Source organism: Astatotilapia calliptera, chromosome 16, assembly GCF_900246225.1.
Source record: "Astatotilapia calliptera chromosome 16, fAstCal1.2, whole genome shotgun sequence".
NCBI classification, from domain to species: Eukaryota; Metazoa; Chordata; class Actinopteri; order Cichliformes; family Cichlidae; genus Astatotilapia; species Astatotilapia calliptera.
In genome coordinates this window covers 12,831,829-12,852,555 of record NC_039317.1, presented here as the reverse complement: position 1 = coordinate 12,852,555, position 20,727 = coordinate 12,831,829, and the positions used below count along the sequence as shown (strand labels likewise).

The window sequence follows — 20,727 nt, the reverse complement described above, 5'->3', positions numbered from 1 at the left end:
AGCAGACATAAGCTTCTGTGTGCTTCTGTGGCTGCACATAATGTGATAGCATAGCTCTGGTTTTCCCCCTCTTAGTCTGTTAACATAATTGGAAATACACACTCGATACAGATTTACTCTCAGTCTCATGTAAAATGCATCACAGTCATATGCTAACTGTATCGTTTATGTTTAATGAGAGAAACTCATGAAAAATATCCCAATAAATTTTTCAATTAGCTTTAATTCCCTCTAGCAGTTTACTAAGTCACAGTGAGTATTTACTCAGAATCTCTTCTTTAAGGAAATATCTTTATATATAATAAAATATTTAGGATTAATTGAGTTTCCCTTTTCCATAATAGTGTGCTACACTGACTAAAAAAAAAGATTACCATCTTTCTGCTAGAGTATGGTGATAAACACATTTCATTTGAAAATAAGGCACCGCTAATTTGCCCCAGAGCTCATTTTATTTTCCCGCTGTGGTCTTTTCCTCGTCTTAGCCATCATTCAGAAGCGTCTGAAGAAGGAGAAGAAGGCCAAGAGGAAACTCCAAGAAGCTCTGGAGTATGAATCCAAAAGGAGAGAGCAGGCCGAGCAGACCCTGAAGCAGCCCTCGCCCTCTGACAGCATGCGCTCACTCAACGGTCAGACACTCCACAGTGAGACAGTGTTGCTGTACATGACTACTTAAGTGTGGAATTTAGAGGGACAAATAAGGAAAAGAAATCAAATGCTGGAATTCTTCCCGAGGAAAAGTGATAAAACAAAACAAAAATGATCTATTATTTATCCACATCAAATATTTTTTAGTTGCTATCTCATTTCAACTGCAACTTTCCCACAGTCAACTTATACATTTGCTTTCTGTTCTCATTATGTCCTTCTACTACTATTACAGCACCCAGTCATTTCAATTATCATTTAATCTACCTCTTGATTAATTGATTAGTCATTTAACATGTCTAAAATATCCATGGTGACATATCTTTACATGATTACCTTTGTTCTGTCAGAGGCAAAATACATTACGCTGACTATGACACGCGTTTAGAAGGCTGGAACAGACAACATCAGCATTAATTGATGAATAAAATAGTTCCAAATGATTTATTTTGCTCTCTATCTGCAAGCCGATTGGCTGACGTTTTCAGCTCTAACGAGTACTCTACACAGGGATGTATCCCGGTGTAAGCACACAGACAAGCACACCTTTCCAGCACCTTTGAGGTACAAGTACATTTCCTCAATTATTGATCACTGTGTTTATCTGACAGCTCTAAGCTGGCAGAAGCCCAGTTCCATTTGTAAAAGAAACGTTCACTTCAATGCGTCAGTCATTAATGCACAAGCTCAGCCGTATCAAAGTGGCATTCTTTTATCATTAGTTCACTGGTCTGCCACTAGCGGTGCGCAGTATGGAGTTATTAAGGCAATTAGAAAAAAAAATCAAAACACGACTGTTCATATTAGGTGCAGGTGTAACGTTGCTTTGCTAGCTTTATTTCATCAAGCCACGCTGGGGTTTTTAGTTTAAAAGATTGTTATTTCAAAGTGTTAAATCAAGGATTTCTTTCTTTCTCTCCCACCCTCCCAAACACTGTTGGTAATTAAAGCGAGAAACGGGACGCATGCGGCTTAGATAGAGATTGACATCTTAGTCTCTTGTTTTGAATGAATGATGCTGTGAAAGTGGCATTGTGATAGGTGGATGTCAGGGATGTTTAACGGCGGTGATCCCTCTCTTCTCTCAGAATCTCTGACCCCTGAGATGGAGAGTGACCGCAGCAGTGGGAGAACAGATGCTGAAAGGACAATACAAGGTACAGGGGCTCAGATGAGACAATAAATCTCCCTCTCTTTCTCTGGCTCTCACTTTTGCTCTCTTCCTCTGTTGTCCCCCCACTCCCTTTCTCTCTCACCCTCCTTTGCACACACACACACACACACACACACACACACACACACACACACACACACACACACACACACACACACACACACACACACGCTGCTTCAGTTTATGAACATTAGTGTTTCTGTGCCTGCTGTTCAGACATACAGCTCACCATCTGGGCCACAGCACTAGGTCAAGATCATTGGTTTTCTGTAGAAATAATATTGTTCTTTCTCTTGACTTTTAGTGGGTGTGATGCTTTTAGGGAAAGAGGTAAAACTCGCGTGGGATAGAGCTGGAAAATAGCGAAAAAGCTAAGCTGTAAGGTCGTGGAAAAAAAAAAGACTTTAAAAAAAAGTTGTTTATTTACAACTCAGGCGGCATTAATGAGTCATAAAACCACAAAAAGCAGTGGAATCCCTCCTTTGATAGTCATAAACGGGGCAAATCAATCCATTTTATGAATAAGCCTTGTACATTTTTAATGGTTTGTTTGTTTGTTAGCCTTGGGGGTGCAGTATGTGTTTGGGGAAGGGCGCTCCAGCGATAACCTCTGTAGACTGTCTGCTATCTGTGTTTACCCAGATACAAGACACCTCACAGAGGTTGAATATCCTCATTATTACTCGAACGTAATGCTTTAATACGCCTCAGCTGCATCTGCTCAGAACCGCCCTTATCAGTGGGAGAGGTCCCAATTTATCCAGGAAAATGCTGCACGTAATTTGCTGTGAAAAGTGGGGGAATGTTCAGTTTTGTGAATAAGTTAGGTCCCTTTAACTCTTTAATGTATGATTAGTCTACTTGAACTGATATTTTGTGAAAGGGCAAAAATAAGAGGAAATGTAGCAAGAGAAATAATGACTTCTCCTTAATTAAATGTCATTCAGTCACTGCGGGGATCTGAAACAGTTTGATGCCCCCACCCACCCCACCCGAAAAAAAGAAAGGAAAAAAAAAAGGGAAATCCATATGTCATCATTTAAAAGATAACTTCCAGATACAGCACAATTATAGCTCTCTATTTCATACCAAATTAGTATATTTAGCCCCCTTTAATTTCTAATATTTCACACTTTCGTCAAGAGCCTGCCTCTTTGTGATGTAATTGTGTCAGATTCAATGTGTTAAAGCTTTTGCACTTAAAGTGACAGCAGCCATTGTCCTGCTGCGATGTAAAGTCGGGGTCGAAATGATTATTTTTCCTCGTCTAATCCCGGTTCGAAACACCATGATGGGAGCGTAGAGCATATAATTTTTGTGGTCTCTCAATCACTCTGATCATTGCCTCGAAGAGTGGAATGAAGGCGGAAACCGAATAACAGGCTGCACTTTGTGTTTTGTTCAATTAGAGAAGCATTTGTCTGCCACCCATGTCTCCTCTACTCTACTCTGCAAGCCTCGCCGTATAATTAACCTCAAATGGCAAAAAATGATGTTGATAAATTACACAAGCAGAAGGGGGAAAAAAACAAGCCTATCACTCGCATGAAAGCCGAGAGAAATGTGTGGGTATAGTCTCAACTCCAAACTCAGGGAGGCGAACGGGGAGGGAGAGGGAGCGAGAGAGAGAGGGGTGGAAAAAAAAATAATGAGGGCATAATTTTAGAGAACTAATTATTTCTATTTGTCTTTTGTCACACTTCTCTAATTCTGCGATATTAACACAGTCTGTGTTTATTAATTGCTTTTACAGTGTTTTGAATCGGGTCCAAGAGGGAGCGTGGCTCTTTTCACAGGCAGGCGAGCTACTGGGACTGTACCTCGCCAGTACTGCCTGGCAACGGTGCGCACGCGAATATCTTCCCCCAGTATCTTCTCTGGTTCCCTGCCGCTTCCCCACTCGACGTGTTCGGCAAGTTTACACGACCCTGCGCGCGGAGATAAAGTTCTTTGTTGCAAGATTAAACATCAAAACAGTTAAAGTGAAATTAAAATTAAATGAATGAATGTCACTGAAGCAAAAAAGACTGTAATTAATGGATCCCTTAATTGTCTTCATAAAATATTTGCATGGGCATAATTTGCATAATTTACATGTATTAATTAATCTTTCAAAGGAATTTTATGCTGAGAGAAGCCAAAAATTCCCTTTGTTTTATTTAGCATCTAATGAAATATTTATTCTCTTTAATGAACTTTTCATCTTGATTTGAATATAAAAATACGAAAAGTTTTAACATATTTTAATGAGACAGCCTTTCATAAAACAACGTGTGAAGACGTCGCCAGTTTTTCGGGGGTTTTTTTCCCCCCGTCGCGTGTGTAAAGCAGATGTTTCAACATTTGCGCTAATATCAGCGCCGATTTCAGGAAGTATTTGAATCGGGGAGATTTGTTTGTCGAGTTCCCACCTCCCCCCCCCCCCCCCCCGCTTTCGTGATCATTTCATCTGTCAGGAGCAAAACGCCGCGATGTTTAAGCCCCTCTCGACAGTGTATTAAATGTCATCCTCTATCAAATAATCGCATTCTCTTTGTTTTCATTAACACCCCTATAAATTGCTCCAACTGTGAAGCTGGGCAGGCAGACAGACTGCGAGGTGATGCTTGATCTGCTGTTGTGGGCTTGTGTGCATGTGTGCGTCGAGTTGTGCATACCTAACCCACACCCCCCCACACACACACTCGCACAAATTCAAACACCCCCACCCCCCTCCATCTTTGGCTTTCTGTTCTTGCTACTGCTGCATTCATGCTGTAATGACTTTTACACAGAACTCAGTGGTTGTTGCTTGAATAGAGGCAGCCAGAGTGCAATGCCTTTGAGACCTACAGCAGTGCTGGGTAATTAGCCTGTGTGTTTGTACACCCCTCATCCTCCCCCCCCAAAAAACACACAGTACATACACAAACACACACACACACTCATACACACAACAAGCTTTTGTTGTCTCCCCCGTCTGTGCACAATTCATAAAACACAGCCTAAAAGGGAGGGCAGGACTAATTGATAAAATATTGATAATGTAATGAGCATATAGATGATAATAAAGCACCCCAAAAATGTGTGTTAAAATAACAGCAATAGGATGTTTTTAATTAGCGGAGGTGAATGCTGTCTCTTCTGTTTCCAAGACATCGTAATCAGGTGCATCCTCTGCGGCTCGGCGGAATAGTAGTCAAGCGCCGTCTCTGATGTCCTGCACGGCTTGTGTCATGTCCGACAACGCGCGCCGCTAAACGCCTTTGTGCGCGTTTCTCTTTAACATTGAATTATTTAGGCGCACTGCCATGGAGAGGTGTGCTTCTTAAAGGCATTACCGTGGCACTCTCCGGCAGAGGAAATGTGAAGGTAATAAACGTCAAACATGCTCCTGAGCTGTGCCTAACAGATGCTTTTACCAGCTCAGTGTCGGAGCAGCGCTGCTCGCTCAGGCGAACACTCAGACAAGAGTGTTTGCCTGAAATGGACAAAGCTCGTTAGGTTGGAGGTGTCTGGAGATAACGTAGCAATGGAATGTCTGCCATTTCTAATAAACACCATTCCCATGCAGGAAATGTCACTTAGCGAGCACCTTACGTCGTAAGTGCAGGATTATGTTCAACAAGGATATCAGTTTAGATGTGTTAAATATGTGTGATGAGTCTCGTGCATCATTGTTATAACTGCTTTTACACTGTTGGCATTAAAATATGCATGTACGCTCTGTGTTTATATATCTATGCTGATGTAGCGTGCCACACTTTGTATTGGTGTTTTCCCTCTGATATCACCAAGTTTCTTGTAGTGGTTGGAAGTAATAAAGTAAAAAGTCTGCATGATATTTAATCATATTTGTCATGGCTGCTAACTTAATCTTATCCCCAAATCAGTTTATGAATTCATAGCGGTGCCGCTGAAATTGAAAGACTACAGGGCAACATTTCAAAGTTAGGTTTCATCAACAATCGCATCCTGAGTAGTGCTTTTTACGTCAGCGGGATGTTAGCTGTTGGCTAATCTTTGGCTTCTGTGTGTTCTCTGTTGCAGATGGAAGACTTTTCTTGAAAACCACAGTGATGTACTGATAAGGCCACGAGGAGCTGGAGGAATTAAAAAAAAAAAAAGAGAGAGCGAGAAAAAAGGGGGCGGGGTGGGGAGAAAGAAAGAAAAGAAAACTCACGAAGACTTTCGAGAGCCCTTATCCAGGCAGATTTAGTGGAAGGAAGTCAAGCTGCTTGTAGGAGTTCAATGGACATGCTGTGTTCACCCCAGTGCTGGACAAGGTTGAGTTTGAATGTAGAATAAGGAGTCTTTTTTTCATCGCAGAGGCCAACTATGAAATAGTTTGACGAAGCAGGTTTTGACACAACAGCTTGGCCAACGTGAAGGATAAACATATATATTGAGCACAGTAAAAATGTACCCATGGTACATGGTTGGTAATAACTCATAAATTCACAGCACTGAAGATTTTTATACTGTATCTCAGCCAGCGAGAAAGCTTCAAAAAAAAAAAAAAGAAGAAGAAGAAGAAATCCGACTGAAGTTCTGTTTTGTATTTCAAATTGAATTTTGAGAAGCTAACGAGATGAACCTTTGTGTGTGGGCGGGGTGGGAAGGGGGAGGGAGGGGAAACGTGAGTTTATCCATGTGTTCATCAAAAGAAGAAGAAGACGACTGATGTTTGATTTTCATGTTTTCTAAATTAGATGATAATACAATCAAGTTTCCTTTTTACATTTGTTGTACATACGAGATCCGATGATGCTGATAGGAAAAACTCACTCCAGTCGAACCCGAGTGGATTGATAAGGTATGTGTATATAATGTTAAGAGGTATTGTGTATGCAGTAGAACTATTAGGCAAACAATACCGCCATTTATATAAACCTTCAGTTTTTGTTTTGTTTTTTTGTTCTTTTTTTTCCGTTTTGTTTCGTTCTATCTCTGAGCCGTCATCCTTTCCTATAGCTGCCATTTTGGTGAGAAAGCATGCAGGCATGTAAATGTTTGTCCTGGAATTATGATATTTAATAAATCCTATATTGTGCTGAACAAATACTAGGGTTGACTCACTCAAGCCCGGATGATTTTAAAAACATAATTAACAAATGTTTCACTTTCAAAAATGAGGTTTTTTTTTGTTTTGTTTTTTTTGCTGTCAATACTACTGTAATCTTTGTAACAGAGGTAATATTTCTTGGAATTTACTGTACATTTTTGTCATGAGGCACACTCAGAAATCAGCACCTCTCGATGCGTTTTTTAAAAAAAAAAAGAAGAAGAAGAAAAAAAAAGATGAATTATTGTCGTGTCAGCTTGAAAAACAATCAGTCATGATGCAACCTTTCAAATCTAAACGCTATTTGATTACATTGCTCTAATCCCTGTTTGACCTATACAAATACACTTTTTTTATTTTAGTTTTTTTTATAGTGTTTCAAGATATCCCGATAAGAAAAGATTCATAATTTTACTGTTACTTTCCCTAAAGACTTTTGGAGTTTTGGTGCTGAAACACCTGTGTATATTCTCAAGACATAAACTGATGTCAGTCCTTTAACTGCAAAACAGTTTAGACCTTTTGCGTTATAATCAGGAGAAGAAGAAGGAGGAGGAGGAGGGAGAGTGTCCCATGTTCACAATGTTTGTTCTTTTTTGTTCTCAATGGAGTGTCTAGGTCTGTTGTCACTGATAACTTATATAACTTCTTGAATCATCTCCTCATTGTATTTCAAATTCAAATAAAGTTAACATGTTGATGATAAACCCAATGTTTGTGACACAGTTCTGTGCCATTGACGTGTTTGAAGCGGTTGCCCCACAATACGCTGATGTAACATTTCCAGATTGCACATTGATATTGCTGAAACATAAACACACAGATCTTTACCACTGCGATACCCAAACATGATTTTATGGAAACATGGGGGCATCTGCTTTCTTTGAGGTCGTATAGTTGTGTTCATTTTAGGGACATTTACAATCAGCCTTCAGACTTTTAACTCTTTTCTATGTATTAAGAATGAATGAACATATTGTTCTTTGCTTTTTAAAGCAGTAAAAAAATGTGTATAATCAGATGATGGGAATAACTTCTGTACAATTTCCTTTCTTTTCACTGACTCCAGATGCAAGTGCGAGTGTGCCCTTTGACTTGTGTGTGTGTGTGTTTAATGCATAGGCTGATCTTAGATAAAAGACGCAAATGAGGGTGTGACCAAGCTCACTGTAAATAAATTACTTCATGTGTACTTCCGTGTGTATGATGCTAATTCACAATATATTGCCCTAAAATGATAAACAAAAACACTCCCTTTAACCAGCCCTGCACGATGAATGGCCATGCTTCGTAATATCCGCATTAAAAAGCACTTGGGGTCTCGCTGAGCTGTTGAGAAATCATAAAGCTGTTATAGTCGTGCTGCCTTTTTGTTTTGTGAGTGTGATATTGGCAACGTTTCGGCAGCATAATATGTTTTCCTTGTGTGCATGCTTTCTGACGCAGTCGTGTCCACAGTGGAATAATTTCCTTTGCACACTTAAAGTACTAGCTGAGGTAAGCACAAATTCATTAAAAGTTTTTGAAAGCTGTCAAATCGTGAGGCTGCGACGCAGGTTTTAGTCATTAGTCACAATCGGTTACTCATTTGATCATTTTTCACAAGAAAATTAGAGGAAATACAGGTTCCTGTAATTATTTAACAGAAGCACTTCACCTGTATTGCCATTATAGCTCACCTGGTTGAGTAGGTGATCCATATGCTGAAACATCGCAGATGCCTGCGAGGCTTGAGTCTGCACTGGGCTGTTTTCTGCATGCCATCCTCCGCTTGCTGTTTCCTGTCTGCTCTCCACTGTCCTTAAAAATAAATATAAAAATAAACCTAATGACCATGCACTTGCAAGGAGAAACAAAGTAGCTGCGCATACACAAACACACACACACACACAGTGTACACTCCTACTGTACTAAAAGGGGACCGTTGTTTTACACAGCTCATGAGTGGACCACTTTTTTTTAAGGAAACAAAAACAAAATTGAAAATATTATTTAAATGCCCTTTTTATATAATATAACAGAAAATACATAGGTCTTAGTCACAACAGATTATTTATTTACGGATAGGGAAATACAGGTTCCTGTAATTCTTTATTTAAAGTCTTTCACCTGAGTTGCCGCCATAGCTCACCTGGTAACCATATATTGAAAGACTGCAGGGGTGTAGGTTTGAATCTGTCCTGTCCTGTCATCTGTTCCATTTTGAAACACACACACATACACACAAGTACATGCCTACAATACCAAAAGGGAACCGTGGTCATAAGTCATAAGTGGACCACTCTTTTTTGATGTTTTGTTGTTGTTGTTTTTGTTTTATTTTGGGGGGGGGGGGGGGGGGGGGATTTTGAAGGAACAAATATAAAATGGAAAGCATTAAATAAGGGACTTGTTTAATTAAAAAAACCAAGAGGAAGGCAGCAACCCTGGATAATATTTCTTTTTTTTATGTGGAGCTGGATATCCTGACACATTCTGCACTACATTTAGTTTTTAGTTGTACGAACAAAAATTCCATGGGACTTTTGTTCGGAATAAAAACAATTAATAGGTAGATGCTTGTACAAGCTTTTCTTGATTTATTGCTTTTGTTTTTGATTCACAACACCTATCCACAGGGATTATTTTCAAGTAACTGTAACAGGTACAGCTCTTAAAGCACATAAAAAATATAAAATCGACATTGAAAGACAAATTTCTCTAGTAAGCAATTCTGAGTGAAATGTGTTGACACAGCATGCTTGGCCCATTCCCATTTTGCATGCTTTTTAAAGCATGGCCATAACACAGCCACAGAGATGAATAATTGACTGATTGCTGCATAATTCAGTGCTGCATTGTAAAAATTCAAGGCCTAAAATATTTCAAGCTTTTCTTCTTTTTATTAAAAATGAGGTTAAAGTTTCAATCAACCTTGAAAGAACAATATGACACACAGTGGGCAATCAATCATGAAACCATGCTTCTCGTGGAGTTCAGACTCACACTGGCTGTCAACGCTCCACTCAGTAAAAACTTAAGTTCACTATCGTTTGAAAGAAACTTGCATAACGTCCACTTGATCCATCAAATGACTCCAAGGTTCCTTCTTTGCGCTGCAGTGAAAGATTCACTCTGCTCACCTCCAGTGAGCTTCTGAGATGTGGGCTGTTCTCAGCTATTACTCAGATATTCTGTTTATTTCTCTATCTGATGCATTTTCCTGCACTTGCATGTGAGAGAAAAGGCCCCGCAGCTACATGTTTCATATCACTGCACATTTTGTAATAAATTCAATTCAGTACAAATATGACCATGAGGCACAAAGACTTTAAATACCAAATGTGCATTATAGATGTGCTGTTGCCTTTTTTTCTTTTTTTTTGCTTCAACGTAGTGCGGAAAGCACACTGCTGATTGCATATTCAAAGCACAGAAAGCCTTGTGAGCTGTGTGTTTTACTTACTTGGCTCAATGTGTCGATGCGCTCATGAAGACATCATGAACACATGATTATTCTTGCATGATCCTTTTGGTTCATCCAATGTCACAATGCGACTTGGTTGATGTTTTGTGCTTGCATGGTTAGCTTAAGATCGGCAACAGATTTTTTTGCACTTAAAGGATGAAAAGTTTCACAAGTGAGAAATGAAGCTTTATTTATGCTTCAACGTCGTGTCAACTACATAGTTAACCCCAACTAATTCCTCGCTCATCATCCCAGCCAGGCGATGACCATTTAGTGAAGGCAGTAATATTGCATGTCTCTTGATAACTCAGTGGTGACCTGGAGTCTGTGGAGAGGCATTAGGAAGGTGCAGGCTGATCATCTGAAAGATGGGACTAATGTCACCTAATCAGATAGACCATTATGCATTAGTGAAACTACAAAACAGTTTTATCTGACAAGGGCCAGGCCACATTACCTAAATTAACATTTTGCAAGCATGAACATGGAAGACGACAGAAGCGAGAGGAGGGCTGTAGGATGGCGGCCTGTGCTTAGACATTCGGCAGTAATTATTAATTTATGATTGTCTCTGGTCTTAATGAAAATGAAAGCCAGGAAAGAGAACAGGGAGGGATAATGTGGCGTGAAATTGAGTTTCATTTGTACAGGGGCCACCTTTTAACTCTGCGCTTCTTAGGCGGAAATGAAGCCGAGCTCTTCCCCCCCTCTCTCTAGTGAATGCATTTCAGATTTTTTTTTTTTTAACTATGTTTCTATCATGCCTTCCTTTGAGTCTTCAGTCAAAGCGTGCTCATATCCTCTCATCCTTTTGTGATATTTGGGGCCAACGCGGCCTTTAACATCTCCATTACTCTCATAAGGCCTTTTCAAAATGACACAAGGCTCTTTGATGTCTGATAACTATGTCAACAAGTTTGTTGAATGGAAATGTCTCTACACAGCACCACCTTAATGTCAGTGAGGCGATGGAGAAAGGTCTCAGACCAGGTTGGTAAAAAAGGGTGATGTGCGCAACATTGTATGGAGTATTTTTCTTTATTTTATTTTTTACTAAAGGATTGTGGAGGGCCAGACTTATGTTGTACTGGTGAGGTAATGGGTTAACACCTGGAAAAATAAATAAGGGTTTTTGCTTAAATATGTGTATGCATGATGAAAAAACCCCTCTGATGTTGTAAACACAGGAACAGATATTCAAGTCCAACATTTAATGACTGCAGTTACTTTTTTTTTCTTTTAAAGGAAGTCATAATACATCACTAGCTTAAAATTCTTTTGATATTCAACTTAACTGGATACAGGCAGTTACAGACAATGTGCACCATATTAAAACTCCTGGGCTGAAAAATTAAGTCAGTGCAAAACGCCATAAACTACATTTTCTGGAATGGCCACTTGAGGCTGGTTCAGTCAGTTTCCACAGACACTAATGTTAACATGACTGACTTTAGAGCTTGTGTTTACAACCAGATATAGGAACGATTTCAAAATTATATCACGATATTTCCAAAAAATCTGTGATGATGATGATGATATTTATGATGATGTAGTGTTCTGATGTTTGCAGCTTGCAAGCAGCACCAAATTATAAGTATAAGTAAATGAAGGGCCTTATCCATCCTTCTTTTTAAATGAGCTACTGTCACTGATGACACACTACCTAATTCAAAGTGTGAATCCATTGACACAAGCACAGCATTATAATGCAATAGCTGTGAGACAGCATAGCCTAGTTAGTGTTCTTGAAATTTTAATATAGGTACACTCCTTAAAAAAATGAAAGGAACATTTTGAAAACACACCAGATCACAACAATCGTGTTGAATAGTTATCTTCAAATTGACTGGCTAATGTGTTAGGAACAAAAGGATGCCGCATTGATTCGTGCAAATGAAAATTATTAACCTACAGAGGGCGGAATTCAAAGAGACTCCAGAAAACAAAGTGAAAAAATAATCCTTCTCTCACTAATTTTATTGCAGCAACTCAAAATGGTACTTAGCAGTTTCGATGGGCTCCACGTGCTTGTATGCATGGAGACAATGCCCTCTTGATGCTATTTTGTAATTAAGAAGTATTCCTTTAATTTTTCTTTGAGTAGTACATAAAACAACTGCGTAATACTTTAGTTTAACAATAACTAAAGCAACTTAACCTACTAACAAATCAGTATTGTCACATAGTGAATCTTAAAGATACAGAGCTTTTAAACCACCTGCTAAAGCCATGTTTTCCACCATATGACCACATCAGTAATTCCCATCTAACATCAGCTCATCCTGTTTACTTGTATATTCTGCAAAACTCTGCTTTGTTGGAGTTTGTTGAAGTGGCTCCCTGTTTAGGTAGTAAATCCTTACTCACTGTCAGACATGCCTGGCTCATAGTTGTCTTGTTGTGTAGACATGTTAATGTTGCTATAGCAACGATATCATGATATGACATTTTTATATCATTTTAATGTTTATATCACTGTTATCTTGGATAGTATGATCTAACACAGGCCTAGGCTCGGTTTCTATAACTGATTTACTTGTAACGCGTTACTGTAATCCGATTACTTTTTTCAAGTAACGAGTAAAGTAAGGGATTACTATTGCAAAAACGGTAATTAGATTACCGTTACTTTCCTGTAGGAACGCTGCATTACTGCCTTACTAAAACCGTGAATTTTCTTGCAAGAATGTCTCATGACAGTGAAGTAAGCAAGTGCGACGTTTGTGACAACAGCTGTGTGCAGATCAACAATGGATCACATATCGAGTGCGGGAGAGAGTATGAGCATGCAGCGTTGAAAACGTGAAAGTACTGACCTTACTTTGAGTTTGATTCCATAAAAAGTGACAAAAACATTAGCGTCCGTTGTGCATGGGAAGAAAACTTCTTTTTACAGCGGAAAAAAAACCCTAAACTTCCAAGCAAGCATGATGTAATGGGAAATTCACAGAGAAACTCGCGGATTTTTCAACTGACCGCGGCACACCTGCACCAGGGTAAACCTCCGCCTACCCGACTCTTGCTTTACATGTGAAAATAGAGCAACAGGACCGCTGAGTCTTTGACTTTATTTATTTTCTGCTGTGTTTTACTTGCATCTATTTGAAAGAGTGAGTGTAAACACACACACAAAAAAAAATATTTTGTGTGCTGGAATGTGCAGAAAATAGGTTTAAATATTAAGTCAGAGAATGTTGCATATAATTAAATTTTTGCTTGATGCATAAAGTTAAAAGATTAAAACTAATAAAACAAGTTTTAAAAAGGGACCTTTCCATTTGATTACATTTTGTATGATGGATTATGTAGAAAAAGTAGAATTGGCCTCAAAGATCTATCGCTTTATCACCTAAGGTTGTAAATTGTGTTTTTAAAAAGTAACTAAGTAATTACTTACTTTTGAAAATAAGTAATCAGTAAGGTAACGGGATTACTTTTTGGGGAAGTAATCAGTAATTAGTTACTGATTACTTTTTTCAAGTAACTTGACCAACACTGATGATAGCTATGGGTTTTTATTTTCCTATTTCAATTTGATTAATTTGTGGAAGCACCACGCCACAGGTAGATGCTGACTGGGTTTTACTTTGGCTAATTCAAATCATGAATTAAACTTCCTGACTGTGTTTGTGGTGTCGGTGCCTTTCATAATATAATTTTCTGCCAAATAAGATGTATTATTATCAAAAAAAAGTACAAACAGTCTGTCCAAGAATTTATTTTTTGGTAAGTAAAATTATACTTATGTTATGTAGCACTAATTAGCACCAACATCAGCATCATTAGCACTCTTTTAAGTTTATATCATGGGCCACAATGATGCAAAGTCCAGTATTACCTCTGTTTTGGGGATGGTACAGTGATGTGGTGCTTAATACTGTTGCTTCTGGGTTTAATACAGGATTCTGCCTTTCTTTGTGGACTCTGCATGTTCTCCCCATGTCTTTGTGAGCTGTTAGCAAGTACTCAGGCTGTCCAAAGACATGCATGTTAGGTTAACTGGTGATTATACATTTGGATGTAGGTGTGAATGTGAATGAGTTACACTGGATGGAAGAATGGATGGAAGAAGAAAGAAAATTCTGAAATGCAAAGAAGCTAGATCATTAGAACTGTGGGGATCCTGAAAGAGATGGACAGAGGTGGGTTCTTTAGTTAAAGCCAGTAGGAGTACTAGCTGTCACATGATCCATAGTCAATAGGAAATTTGATTTCTGCCACAAGGAGCATTATTGTTATTCATACAGAGAAATGTGAAGATTTAAATCTATTCAGTATATAAACCTAATATTCATTCAATCTTATATTACCTCGGTAAACATGAATAAATTATTGAATATGTGGCACACATTAAATGATTTGATAGTTTTATGCATTTATTTAACCTTTGTACGCCGTGTCAAAAAAAATATTTTGGTATTGAAGGAAATTGCCAAAGTAATTAATTACACCTGCGGTGACAACAGAAGGTTATTTTTTTCTAATATAAATGGAGAGTGGACCCAACCAAGTGAAATGAGTACTCTGAGGTGTTGCTCCTAGGCTTCCTAAGGTGAGGGACCCTGTCCTGCCCTCAGAGGAAATATAAGAATTGACGTAAGTGGTTCATGTCTTCTGTTGTCTGACTTTTTCACTGTATTTCAGATTAGTACACCGTGGAACTACACAAAAGTCGGCCTCTGCAAGCCTTTTAGCACCACCACCACAGTAGCGTATGATGGACACAGTCATTCCTTTTACTTTAGTTTGTTCCTGTGGCATCATAAAGAAAAAAGTCGGGAACTGTGTCACAAACTCAATATTTAGTTTCAATACTGGGGCCCTGAAAACTTGAAACATGTATCATATGTTGGTGTTTCTGTTGCTAAAATGGTAATATATATGTTTAAAAAGGTTTAATTCTGTAAATACACTGAGGGTTAAAACGTAATTCTAAATTGGTATTCTAAATTCATCAACATTCCCTTTGTGATGTGGTTAATATTCTCAGATGAGAAAAGTAGTAGGTTACCAAAGTAGCTCCAGTTGGTGATTTATGTCTTTAAGTGAGGGAAACAATTCCTAACTCATTGAATTGTTTGGTGTGGCTGAAGCCTTAATACCTATTAGTTTTCATGCTCCTGCATTCATATCATTAATGATTTGGTTTATTTATCTAAAACTTAACATGAGTATCATCTGTCACTGACATAGAGCAAGTAAAGCAAACAATGGGCTTAGAAATAAGAAGATATATTTGCACAAGGGAATTTTTGTAGATCCATTTCAAGTTTATGAATAAATTAGAAATTCGGAAAGTGATGTAAATGATTCACATCTTATCTTGTCTGACTTTTTCACCTGTGTTTTCAGGACATTGAACCAGTATCATTTGTTACTGTGGAATAACGAGTTTTTGGCCCTGGAACAGATACATTTTTTAAGCGGCCACTGTTTTTCCTGAAATATCAATACAATAGTGATTTATATCTGAAGTGGCATCTGCAGGCTCTTGCAAAATTACTCACAGACACAGTATCCAAATCACCAGGGTTGGTTATATTAAGTCAATTACATTTTTACAATTGTGAGCGAGGGATGGTTAATTTAGTTTGACCCAAGAGCCACCGACACTCCCCCAGATAACAGACAGATGAGACGAGTGACCACAGGCATAAGGGAGTGTGTGTCTGAGTGTGTGTGAGCCCACTGGATTAGTCTTCATTTGATGCCTCTGTCATAAGGGAGGGGAAGACTGAACGTTGGCTGGCAGAGCAAAGAAAACACACAGGGTCAGTAGAACACACACAAACACAAGCACACACTATTAACCTCCCCCCAGCTCATCAACTTTATTTTGCAATCTTCCCACAGAACCATTAGAATACCCCGAAGAAATGACTTTCCAATTAAAGGGGATCTAGAAGACGTTTTTTTTTCTTTCTTTTTTTTTATATCCTCAGCTCCTGGAGTCCTTTATTCCAATAATTTAAATTGGAATTGATTTTTCAATTTACCCACTGACTGTTATGGACACAGAGCATAGGGCCAAATAGAGCTACGTTGTTAGAATTTGTCATGACAGAGCCAAACATGCAAATTTGCACATTTGTTTCATTCCAAGAAAACAATCAGGGAAGACAACAAATTTAGGCCTTGTGTGATTATAGAATTTACGCATTTATGTGGAAAGGTTACTGTAAAAACGACTCACATTTTTGTTGCGAATTAGCGCGCACGATCGCATTAAGAAGTTCAGATGTATAATTTATTGTAATGTTTAACAGGCATTCTATTAGTGCTCAAAAAGCTTTAGCTCAGGCCAAAATGTGCCCAGTACACCACATTTCCCACAAGCTTCTAGAGTGGAGTAAAACAGTAGTCTGTTCCAGACAGGGAGCTAGAGCCGTACACGTTTAAGTTTGACAAACTATGCCAATGAACTCTGCAACAACAGCAGTTCCAGCTGCGTTCTAATGAGCATTTATTGTGCCTCTACAGCAGCGCTCGCTTTGCAGAGCCTGCTTCAAAGCGAACCAGATTCTACTTGAGCTGTTTTACAGATGCGTCTCGAAATCCGAGGCCGTTCTTCTGTGGACGAATGGTTCTGTCTTTTGCTCCTGACAGCTGTGCGGGCTTGTTGTTCGCTCTCTCCTGAGTTGTTTTAATAAAGTTGTGCTGCAGGACTAGTGAGAGAAGATTAATGGACGCACAGGAAGTGTGGCAGTTGTGAGAGGATGCAGGACAGAGCGGGCCAGCAGCCATCTGTTCCCTCTCCTTTACAGCTCTCTTAATGGAGAAGCAAACCAAACAACATGGATCTGAGCCCTGCAGACAGACACACACACACACACACACACAGAGGCAAGCACACACACAGACACGCACACACCTCTATTGCACACAGCTAAACACAAAACATCACTTTATATGACAGAGATGAGAGCTAGGCTTTTGTCATTGTATTCCCCCTTGTTGGATGTGTGCGTGTGCCTGCTGGTACATTTGTGTATATGTGTGTGTGTGTGTGTGTGTGTGTATGTGCTTTTTTTCCCCCTACCTTTCAGCGAAATAAAGTTGGGTGTGAGCCACGGCTGTGAGATTTAGATGAAAGACACAGCCTGGATGGAACGTGATTAAGAGATATGTTCTTGAGGCAAAACAGGACTTGGCATTTGCTGAGACAAAACCTAATCAAATTAAAGCAAAACATGGCCATTGTTGTGGAGTGTGTTCTCTGCTTGTGTCACGTTTGAAATGAAACAGTGTAAAATAGATATGGGCTTGTGTCTGCGCTGCATCACCAGCCCAGTGACTTTATTCAGATTTACACACAGGCACTGACTAATGATGGTTGTGCCCAATGATGCCTAAAGCACTTTATAGAGCTGTCTGGGTTATAAAAAATGTTTACTATGATGGAGCAGAATGGCTCGCTGAAAGAGTATTATTGTTTACAAGATATTGTTTTCGATTAATTCACTCAGCAGAATTGTTAAATTCTCTATCCAACAGGCATGCCAACCTCCAGTTCCTTCTTCCGTCAGTAAGTAGCCTCCAGTCTTCCTTCCGCGGGCTCCCTCTCTACACCAGTGCTCCATATTTATTATTAGCCTTTAATGAAATCTATAGTCTGACTGTTTCTCATTTTGTTTGTTCTCAATGAGCGCAGGCCATGTCACGTTAAATGACAACATGCATCGTCTCCCTCTTTTTCCCAGTGAAGACATCTGTACGACATGATGAAGTTTCCTCTCTGAGTATCAATCCTGTAATTGAGCTCAGGGAGAGGAGACGTGATGTGCACACAGAGGAAGTGAAAGGCCTCCCTCGCTCTTCATTCCATTCCTTCATCCCTCCCTCTGTTTCTCCCTCTTTCCTACACACACACACACACACACACACACACACTATAGACTAATGCGGCATCCTACTTTTATGCACATTTATTCTTCTCTTCCTCTTTACCTGCTTGTACATTCAATTTGTCAGTCAGCTCTCTTTAGATGCACATCAGCTGAAATAAGTGCATTAGCATTAGCTGCCATAATATTGCTTTCTGTTCAGAGAGCCCTGCACTATGGCAAGGAGCTCTGCAGAGAGGAGAGATGCAAGTGGCATCTCATAATAGTGTCTTCAACAAGCATTTCACAACACTACATCCTAAGTGAGGCCGTGTCCTGGAGCTACGGTGTCTTTATCCATGTCTTTTTTTCCGCCTTGTAATGTTGCTTTCTCATTCTTCTTTGACAATACCGTGGATCATGCGGAACCCGAAGTGAGACCGGATTAAATATTAACACAACCTGACACAGTCCCCACTGGAGCTCCTATTCCACTTCACCTAATAGAATTAAAAAACTTTGCCATGTGCATGGAGCAGAACAGTGTTGTGAATGTTATTCTTTACAATGACTTTGAACAAATCTTATATAGATCTACGGAGAACCTGACAAGGAGGAGGCCAAGGTTTCCATTCAACCACTTAGCTGAGCTGGGAGTTGGAAAATACACATACATACACACAGATGAGGGCCTTTACATTATTTATGGTTCTTAATGGTGGCTGGCCGTGTGTGTGAATCAGCAATAGAACAGTCTGCTAAAATAGACACACAGATGTAATCAAGGCCATACATTTCCTCTCCTTCTTGTGCTAAATAGAGGGTCAATTGGAGGCAGTTTAGCAGCATTTGAAACTCTTGCACTAGATTATCTCCTTTTAATAGAGACAAAAGACAATGCAGAAGTAGACTGCAGTTGCCAGAGGAAAAGATTACCTCTGAGAGGCTATCCTTGCTAATGTGCATACCTCACACAGTTCCTGCTCTTCATAAGATATGATTGCACGTCCAAATACAGATAAAAACAATAGCTCATGTGCTTAACCTAGTTTTGTCCACAAAAGGAATCCATTAGTCTCATTGTGCAGCCCTTAAGCTCAGTATCGCAGGGGGGAATCCGCCGTTGCACCGCTACATCCACGCACATGTGCCTCTCATTTCCTATGGCAGTCCAGAAGTATCCTTCAACATCCTATTGTAAAGTTTACCAGGGGAGAGGTTCAGCGTATTAAAGTGCCCTGAGAGAAACGCTAAACGATGTAAATGCAGGCAGCTGCTGGCTGCTAATGCCATACAGTAGATGAGGAGGCCCAGCTGAGGCTGGATGTGTACAGTATCTATATAACATTATAGGCCCTCTTTCATGTCCTTGTGCTCTCTAATGGGAACAATATGAAGACTGATGGTATATAGTAAAACTGTGGAAAACATTGCTTCAAACAAAACTGTTACAAAATCCACTAGGCACCTTTGTTTCGGCATTAATTTGAAGTCAGTCAACATTTTATTTTACATTATTTGTCAGACAGTTAAAAAAACCCAAAGTAAACCAAAGTATTTCGTTTGGTTTGGTGGCTTTAATTTTAACTACTAGTAAATGGAGTGGCAGAAAAAGCGCATTTCCACAACTGAACAATACTTCTAGTCAGCAGTTTGTCCATTTCTCACGTTTTTCTTTACAGCACATAGCATGCAGGTGTCTCTGTGTGAATATATTTTAGTTGTATTGGAATTTTGTTAATGTTTTAAATGCACAATCTTTCCATGCATCCCCCCCAGGCTACGGTACAACTGTAGCTCTAACTACTCCTTCTTTTCTCCTAATTCAGAGGAGTATTTTCTCCCAGATCTGCTTTGACTTTCAGGATTTAATGGAACACACATGAACACGCAGCATCAGAAACCAGCTCTTTAGAAACACTTTTAATCACGGCACAGATAAATATATAAAAAAAGCACAATCTGAAAAACAAATGCAGCAACACTGTCTCTGATCATCATTTGATAGTGTGCTGACACGCAAACTCTATTAAGCTGTCTTCAAATATGCAAAAATGATATGATTTTACAATGATTACATATTCACTTCCCCAGCTGGCTGGCTCCAAGCGTCTCCATTTGTCATCGACTATTGTGTCCAATTATATGATTAGCTTTGAACACTCCAGCACTTCGAGAGCTCTCGTGTGTTCTGCCGCGCAGAGTGATTCACAAACAAAGTCATTACAACATGTATTCACACATATCAAATAACAAAACAGATGGCCACTGCGCCTGCTGCCTGATTTGTTTTCCACACGAGTGGTGGGAAAAAAAAGAGAAAGGAGAAAAAAAAAAGTATTTTGTGCGAGCTGTGTTTAATGCTGACTGTTTTTATTCCCAAAGAAGAGCAGCTGGCTGTTGCGCTGTTAGATCAGCTCCTATGAAAGACAATCTTGTTTTCATTAATTTCTCTACAACAAAGGCACTTGTTGGGAAGATTTAGAATTACAGCGGGTAAAGCTTCCGGATAATTCATCACAGGGACTTGACAGGAAACTTAATTGTTTTAAATGCCAGTTGCTGTGAGCACTGTGGCTGGTTTGTCTTT

At 39.3% G+C, this 20,727-nt stretch overlaps 1 protein-coding gene across 2 annotated transcripts in view; it reads left to right on the top strand.

Moving 5' to 3' along the window:
- Positions 1 to 8,058, top strand: part of dachd (dachshund d) — a 94,053-nt gene extending 85,995 nt beyond the window's left edge. The window contains exons 9-11 of one of the 2 annotated variants that reach the window (XM_026143811.1): positions 486 to 629; positions 1,737 to 1,805; positions 5,852 to 8,058. In XM_026143811.1, the coding sequence (XP_025999596.1) occupies positions 486 to 629; positions 1,737 to 1,805; positions 5,852 to 5,889 (251 nt within the window). In that variant the 3' untranslated portion in view covers positions 5,890 to 8,058. The remainder of the gene's footprint in view (positions 1 to 485; positions 630 to 1,736; positions 1,806 to 5,851) is intronic. The other variant, XM_026143812.1, reaches the window with a different exon arrangement.
- The last annotated feature ends 12,669 nt before the right edge of the window (positions 8,059 to 20,727 follow it).